Source organism: Salvia hispanica, chromosome 6, assembly GCF_023119035.1.
Source record: "Salvia hispanica cultivar TCC Black 2014 chromosome 6, UniMelb_Shisp_WGS_1.0, whole genome shotgun sequence".
Taxonomy (NCBI): Eukaryota; Viridiplantae; Streptophyta; class Magnoliopsida; order Lamiales; family Lamiaceae; genus Salvia; species Salvia hispanica.
Genome location: NC_062970.1, coordinates 4163972 through 4172857, shown reverse-complemented (window position 1 = coordinate 4172857; position 8886 = coordinate 4163972). Strand labels below are relative to the sequence as shown.

General features: G+C 38.3%; 1 protein-coding gene across 1 annotated transcript; it reads right to left on the bottom strand.

The window, feature by feature from the left end:
* Positions 1-2662: 2662 nt before the first annotated feature.
* On the bottom strand, positions 2663-5708 carry LOC125197251 (subtilisin-like protease 4). Its single transcript, XM_048095974.1, has one exon. The coding sequence runs from the start codon at positions 5457-5459 to the stop codon at positions 3543-3545; it is 1917 nt and encodes a 638-aa protein (XP_047951931.1). The 5' UTR covers positions 5460-5708; the 3' UTR covers positions 2663-3542.
* Between the last annotated feature and the right edge of the window lie 3178 nt (positions 5709-8886).

Genomic DNA, 8886 nt, shown 5'->3' with positions numbered 1-8886 from the left:
TTCTAGTCACATAGCAGACAAAAGAATTAAATTGACGGATCAAGATAATCTTAAATACGGGAAATATTATAAAATAAAATGGACCCAAGTTATTTGTAATTTGGTGATTTAAGTGGGAGTGCAATATTATTCTTTAGTGGAATAAAATAATATTCCATTGATAATATATTAAATCATGGGTCATTTGATTTAATTAGCAATTTATCTAATGGGTGAGCCCAACACTTAAGTCATTCCATGGATCCCCAACCTAGCCCAACAAGTCCATTATAAATAGTGATGAGATGTGGAAACCCTAGCACACCACAAGTCACCTCTCTAAACCCTAACCCTAGCCGCCGATCACTCGGCCTCTCTCTCTCCTTCTTGCCTCGATTTTCGAGCCATAGAACAAGGAGATCTAGGGTTTTGGTTTGATCTTGTCTTGTTCATTCTAATCCATAGAATTGAATCGAGATAGATAGTTTGGTGTAGTGTTCCTCCTAGATCTCATCAATACTATATTGATTATCTAAGATCCGCCCACACGGATGGAGAATCAAGGACTAGGGAATAGGTTGGAAGATTCACGGTCGATAAACCAAGGATCTCCGGGTGGTGCAGCTAGCAACTTCGATCCTATGATGGATCAAGAAGAGGTAACAATCGAATCTACATCAAATTGCATGATTATGTGTTTATTTGATGTTATATCTATAGATCTATGTAAATTGCATGAAATTGGAGTCGAATGCATAATCATCTAAATAGATCCGGTCAAGGACCTGTTTGGTTTCCGTGTCTTCCGCTGCGGTAGTCCCAACAGCATGCTCACATCATTATCAGATAAAACACCATTTTTAGACAGGATATGCATGCCTTTTTCACTCATATGTCCTAGTCTATTATGCCAAAGCACAGTAGAATTCAACTTAAAAGCATTGGCAACAGACAAGTCACTTAAGGGCATAGTAGTGCACACATAAAGATTATTCTTCCTAACAGCTTTAAACATGCATAAGGAACCCTTAAGAATTTTCATAACCCCATTCCCCCATCTGCCCTCCAACCCCTCTGACTCCAGGGCTGAGCAAGATAGGAGGTTGTAGTAGAGGCTAGGAACATATTTCACATTCTTCAAGGTGTGGGTAGCTCCAGAATCAAACTTGAGGCATATTTGGCCAATGCCTTCAATCCTGCACTGCTTATTATTTGCCATAGACACAAAACCATTAGTAACAGGAGTTAATTCAGAAAATAAATCCTTGAAAGGTGAAATATGATAAGTACAACCAGAATCAACAAGCCACTCAAACTTGTTGAATTCTGAATTCAGAGAAACATTAACAGAGGTAACATCAGAGGTAACATCACAGTGCATAAAGCAAGTGCCATTGTCATCATCAGATTTGACAAGGCTTGCAACCATGTCAGAATCAGCCTTCTTGTTCTTTTTCAAAGGACACTCCTTACTGAAATGCCCTAATTCATGGCACTTGAAACACCTCTTGGACTTCTTATAGTCTTGAGAGGAAGACCTTGATTTACTCCTGTGATTCTTCTTGTTTCCCTTGTCAAAGGTCTTGTCATTGGATTGCTTATCCTTTGACTTAGTGTTGGATCTACCCCTAACCTGCAAAGCCTTATCAAGAGCAGCTTTAGTGTCAGATTTCTCCTTTAATTCCAGTTCCTTTGATTTTAAGGCACTAATAATTGTATCAAGAGTGACATTGTCCCTCCCATACTTAATTGCAGCCTTAACATCACCATAGGAATCTGGAATAGCATTCATAAGAGCAATAGTTGTATATTCATCAATATTCTTGTCCCCAGATCTCTTAATATCTAACACAAGCTTTGAAAAACAATCAACATTTTCATCCATATCCTTAGATAAATCTAATTTGTACTTAAAAAAGTTTTTCAAGCAGGTACATGCGATTGGACAGAGAGGTTTCAATATACAACTCATCAAGCTTATCCCAAAGCGCTTTAGCAGTATCACTTAAACTCAAGAAAATACTCCCTCCGTCCCGCTTTAGCAGTCCCATGACTTTTCTGCACTCGTTTTGTAAAAATGATAATAATAGTTAAAGTGGAGAAATAATAAAGTAAAAAAGAGAATAATGTAGATAAAACTCTTCTCTATATTATTCTCTTTTTTACTTTATTATTTTTCCACTTTAACTATTTATTATCATTTTTACAAAATGAGTGCAGAAAAGTCAACGGGACTGCTAAAGCAGGACGGAGGGAGTAGTAGATAAGGCTAACTCATTCATCTCAGCCTGTTTGGTAGCATCTTCAATAACAGATCCATCCACAGCTTTGTAGACCTTCTGTTGAACTAGAACACACTTCAACTTTTGCTTCCAGATACTGAAATCATTCTTCCCATTGAAGGGAACAAGGCCAAAAGGGAGGTTAGACAATATAGAAAAACCATAGAAACAAAAGGCCCAAAAGAAAACAGAACAATAGGAGCAAGAAGAGAGAAGATTAAGATACGATCTGCTGGATGATTATTCTTAACAATAACAACAACAGCAAGAAGTTACACAACAGTGCATCTAGGTCAGGATTTCCCAGTTCACAAACACTCGATTATTCGAGGGCGCAGGGGGTCACTGACAGAGATTCTCAGCTCTGTTGCAACCAAACGTTTTAAAACTTCCACCGTTAACCAAGAAAAGAAAGACAAAACCAGTCCAGCAGGTACTATCACAACCAAAACAGACAACAGAGAAACAACACAGCGGAAACCAGGAAAAGGAGAAAGGAAAACCAGAGCGAGAAGCCAACACTACAATACCAGAGCAAGAGATCGAAATAGAGATCTCTTGTATTACCAGAAAACACACACCGAACCTTCGGCCGAACTCCAACCGTGGCTCTGATGCCACTGTAAGGTCTATACTTCAGCCAAGATTACAAGTAATACAATCAAGAAACTGATCTAGCTATTACACTACTAGATCTACTGTCTTCTACTCCTTCTATTGCACCTGAAACACTTAACACACGGATTAAAAGCGTTCACCTCAACAATAGATAGTAAAAGAACTCAGGAATAACCAAAGAATAGAAACAAGATCAAGAACAATTTATAGGCTCAAGTTGCACCAGGTACAACTGCACAGGTCTATAAATCCGACCCTCAATTCCTTAGTCACCAATTGATTTGCCCCTCAATGGAGAAACCTTAGTAGATAACCAATCTACTCCACCGTATCCACAGAAACCCTAGATCCAGCAACCTCCTCGTTGCAGAGACAATCCAAGGCAAAGCCACGGCCAAAACACCAGTCACCCAATCCTCAGTGTATACACACGCAGAGGAGAAAGAAGAGAGATCACACTCTCAAGCCTTCAGCACAGAGAGAGAACACCAGAAGGAAAGGGAAACAGAAAACCCTAGTTTTTTCACACTCACAACCGAGAGAGAAAAAGAGAGAGGCAGAAGCAAAAGACAGTCGGAAGAGAGAAGGAACCAGTATATAAAAGACACAGCCCCAACTCACCACCACATTCTGCCACGTGTAGGTCACCACTGGAGATTGGGCTCAAGCCCAACAAAGTATGGGCCGGTTACTGGTGGAGCAGATTGGGCCTATAAGGGCCATACTATTACAAGGGCTCCGAACAGAACGAGTGGGAGAGGTCCATTTCAAGAATCCTTGGACGAAATTGGTATGTGGAGCAGAAGTAAGTCGGCTGAATGTAACCTTGTACTGCAGTTTCTGTTTTGTCTCGGAGAAGTTGAGCGTGGTGGGCTTCACACGAACACCAACTCCGTGGGGTGGGGAAATCTTCACCTTGTATGACGAGTCAGGGTCACCTACGTTTGTGACGGTCCTGGTGTAAACCTGGGAAGTTGATTTGCCACTGAAAATGATAGAGAATGAAGGATAGTTTAGCTCTGCTTCCGCTATCTTCGATTCGACTCTGCAATTCACCCTCCGACGTAGAAACATCTCCACTTGGTGATCCGTGTAGTTGAGACCGCACAAGTAAGGAAGGTAGTCTTGGGGCTGGATGTCGTAGACAAGTCCGGGATCTATAGCTCTTGATGGATTCACATGGCCTGATCCCGTGGCAAAGAGGTCAGCCGGGAGGAACCTCTCGTCCTCAATTGGATTACCAGCGAGGTTCACATCGTCCGCAGTGGTCATAATGGCGGACTTGATTGCAGCAGGAGACCAATCGGGATGCTCGCTCTTGAGCAGAGCAGCCACACCGCTTAGGTGCGGGCACGCCATTGAGGTACCAGAATCTATTTTCCATTCGATGGAAGTGTGTGATGCTGCCAGAATATTGACTCCAGGGCCTAAAATGTCGGGTTTCAAGATTCCAGGGGTTGGTATGCTAGGACCCCTGGAAGAAAATGAAGCGACGACTGGTGCACGCTCATCACTAATCACGGTACCTCTGGTAGAAATAGTGGCGGTGGGTGTTGCCGTTGAATTTATGTAAGCTTTGATCTTCAATCCCGCGGCATAGCCGAAATGTGTTGATGGCAAACCGATGGCTAAAACTGGAATGGTGTTTCCATATGTCTCATCGTTTATGAAAATAATGCCGGTAGCGCCACCACCAGTTTGAATTTGTGGTAATCCACTTAACTCACACACCACTATCTTACCTCGGATGTCGCTTGCCCTGCAGTTAGGCGCATAGACAAGCGGGAAGAGCTTTCGTGGAAAGTCATAAACTGATTCACCATCCACCTTTTGATTGTTTCCTAGCACTGCTTTTGCACTCAATTTTCTGTCCAACGTGCTTGCTCCAACCGTCAGAACCCAAGGTGCCCCATGTCCCACAGATGAGGGAAGAGGCCCGCTGTTTCCAGCAGAGAAGCTAACCAAGATACCCTTCTGCATCGCACTGAATGCACCAACTGCAAAAAAATCTTGATACAAGTTTTCTATTTGTGTTTTATCGTCATAGCCTACAGATATCGACAGCACGTCGACTCCATCTTCAATTGCTGCATCCATTCCAGCAAGGAAATCTGCAGCTCCTACAGAATTATCCTTTAGCACTTTGTATATGGCTAAATGAGCAAGTGGTGCAATGCCAGCAGCAGTGCCGTTAGCGCTGCCAAAAAGATTTGCGCCTTGCACAAAGCGTCCAGCAGCAGTGCCCGCAGTATGAGTTCCATGGCCAGTATCGTCAAGGGGGCTCTGGTCCTCGGCGTTAAAGTACCTTGCTCCAATGATTTTGTTGTTGCAGGTTGTGTGGTTGAATTGACACTTGCCCTTCCACCTTGCCGGTGGAGGCGGCATTCCTTCGTCGCTGAAGGAAGGATGGTCAGGCATCACTCCGCTGTCCATCACGCCAATAATCACACCTTTACCGTAATTAGAGTCTTTCCACAACCCCATATTCTGGTGCAACCCCAAGAAGTTGGGGGAATGTGTTGTTTGCACGGACATCAATTTCTGGGGGTGTGCTGAGATGAATCCTTTCTTCTTCTCCATTTCTTTCACATGTTCGGGTGAAAGCCTTGCAGCAAATCCCTTCAACACGTGGCGGTACGAGTAAACGAGATGCGCCTCATCTTCACTCGAACTTGTTGTGGTAGCCGGTAGAAAAGAGCGGTACCAGCTCTCCAGATCTTCCGATTCAGAAGCAACATGTGCATCAGGTGCCTCAACATGAACAATGTATATTTGTAGACTATTTTTATTTGGTATCTGAGATGCAAATAAGGGCAGGCTAGTGATGCACAACAAGCAAACAATAATGATTTTAGAAGATAGGAGTGCCATTTTTAAATTTTGTTGTGTCCATTATGAATTCATCGTCACCTTCTTATAGAAAATCAATCAGTGGATAGTATCTTTCAATCACTTCAAATTTTTCTATTGCTATCATCACTCATACATCAATTTGATGATGTGAGAGGTCTCACATTCAAAATAGTAGCAGATACACATGAGAAGTGGGTGGGGCTTAAGCCCTTATCCAATAGTTTTTTTTTTTAGTTTATAATTTTTTGAAATTTTTGAAAACCATCTATTTAGCCCTTACAAAATCAAGATGTTTGAAGACAAACAATGGAAATTGATTTACGAGCGGGGCTGAATTTGAAATTCTGAAATGGTTGAAGAAAAAGCAACAATGATTGGTGGTAATAGTTTGAGGAAGAAGAAGACAATTAAATTTGAATACAGTAATATAATTATGATACAATAAAATAAACGGACATGATTTTGGCCTCTTTTAGTGTGCATTTACTGTTTGGTAAGATTAAAATATTCAAAGTTTCTTGTAAATTGCCTTCAAATGATAATAGGTGTAGTAGAATTAGCTTTTAAATATTAGTAAAATTGATTTAGTAGAACTATCATTCAAACGAATTCTTCTTTAATTAAAAATTTCCTAGACTGGAACAATGCAAATACTCCAGAATTGGTTATATATTATTGTTAATTTTAGTTTTTTTCTTGTTTATTTTTTTCAATTTAATTATACATAAGTTTGTATTTCTAAAATTATTTATATTTACTTTATTAGGTGAAATTAATAATAAAAAAGTTTAATTTATATGATTCTTTTATTTATTGAAATTTATTGATTTGAGGTTGAGTTGTTTAGACTGAAAGCTTTTCAGACAATTGATATTTAACAAATTAGGAGGTTTAGTTGTTGTAATTCAATAGGGAGAATTCTTTCGAACTTTGTCAAACTATCATTTTGATATGTAAACTCTGAAAATATCTTTTAAGGTACGTCAACTTTGAGCTAATATCATTTAAGTTATTTTTTTATTATTAAGAATTTTTTGTGGACAAAAATATCCCCAAGACCATAAAGAACTAAGCGGATATCATTTACAGTATATCCCCTAGTAAACAAATTTGCTGCGTCCGTCAAGCCCTTACAATTTTTGATATTTCCAAACTATATTGCTTTCATGCATGCAATATTTCCTCGTTGTATTGCTTTTATTTCTATCGTTTCCGACCTTGCTTTTTTTTTATGCTCGTACAAAAATGACCTGATTAATTGTTTTGTATACTCGTACTTTTGCAAGTTTATAAATCACTACAGTTTTACATTTTTTTTCCTAACATTTTGCACATATACTACTTATTTCTATAGTCCAAATAATTAATCCTTAGACTACTTGATGTGATGGAATGGAATGTGAAAATGAATGACATTCCTATCTCCATTCTATTCCTTTGCTTGGTAAATTTCTTTCTTAGGAATCATCATTCCATTCCACATGAGAATAGTCATTCCATTCATTTAGGATTTAGCTAAGGAATAACCATTCCATTTTTCTTTCTTCTTATTTTATATTTTAACAAAATTATATAAATATTATATTTAAATTTAATATCATCACAATTTTATCCTCCCTCAATCCCATAAAAATAAGTGCACTTTCCATTTTCGTCCGTCCACAAAAATATGTGCATTCTATTTTGAAAAGTTTTATCAATTTAATAATATAAGTCTCACTATCCATTAATACTACTTTAACTACCATTCTCCTCATCTCTCTTACTTTACCATATCATTCTCCGCCTCTCTCTTACTTTACCAATTTTATCTTAATTCCCGTACCATCCTCATTGCCTATATTTTTATAGGACGGAGAGATTAATAAAATTAAAATTATAAAATTTTTAATAATTGAAAAATCACACACAGTAGCAGACACGGCAAGGAGAGGCAAGGGGCTTGAGCCCCTCCCAAGAAGTAATTTCTTTTTTGTTTTTTCTACTTCTAAATTTTTGAAAGTTTGGAAAACTACCTTCGGCCCTCGCCAATTTAACATTGTTGATGACTAAATTGTAGGAAATTAAATGATGTGGAGGGGGCTGAAATTTAATTTTGCAGAAAAATAAGCCATGGCCGCCTGATGCTTGAAGAAGACGAGAGAGAACAAAAATTTAAAACTAATAGTAAAATATTATTTCCTCTGTCCCTGAAAATTTGTCATCTATTTCCTTTTTCGTCCGTCCCTAAAAATTTGTCACCTTTCACTTTTACCATTTTTGATCATCTATATTCCACTAACCCATTCCCACTCACATTTTATTATAAAACTAAAATATAAAAGTAGGACCCACATGCCACTAACTTTTTCAACTAATTTTCTATTACATTTCTTAAAACCCGTGCCGGGTCAAATGGTGACAAATTATGGAGGACGGAGGAAGTATAAAAGTTAAAAAGTAGCAGTGCAATTTTTTTAGCTGTCTCAGGTAGGGATGTCTATTCAACCCGAAACCTGTGAGCCGGCCCGAACAACCAGGTAATATGAGCGGGTTAGGGCTATAATTTTATTACCCGAATACAAAACGGGCCCGAATGGGTTGACGGGTTAAACGGGTTGACCCGAACGGGTTGCGGGTCGGCCCGATGGGTTGTGAGTTTTAATTATAAAATATTAAGTTTTAGGGATTTTTTTATATATTTTGAATCCTCAATCTTCATTCTACACAATCATTAGTCTTATTCAATCTTCATTCTACACTTTTTCACTCGATCACACAATATCAGCTTTCAAATTCCATCTCAACTCATTATTGCACCGTCCCATCATCTGCCACTAGTGTCTTACCACCACCAAAGCCAATCAAGATAAAATTAAGAACTAACCCATCAAAATCTTAATATATTTATGATTTTAATAATGATTTCATGTAAAATATGATTTTTAATTTTCATAAAGAATTAGTTACGAACAATGCCATAATAATGACACGAACACAAGTTTTAATTTATATTGTAGTTGATCGAGATGAAAGACTTCTTTTCAAGTATTATTGAAGAAAACTATGAAAATTTGAAGATTTTATATGATTCTAAACTAAAAAGACAAAAGTATCTAAAATTTAAAATCATTTTATAGAAGAAAATTTTGGTACAAGAGATTATTTTTGAAAA

Bases quoted from the DNA above. Each gene is read 5' to 3' on its own strand.
- LOC125197251 (XM_048095974.1), bottom strand. From the start codon at position 5,459: ATGGAGAAGAAGAAAGGATTCATCTCAGCACACCCCCAGAAATTGATG.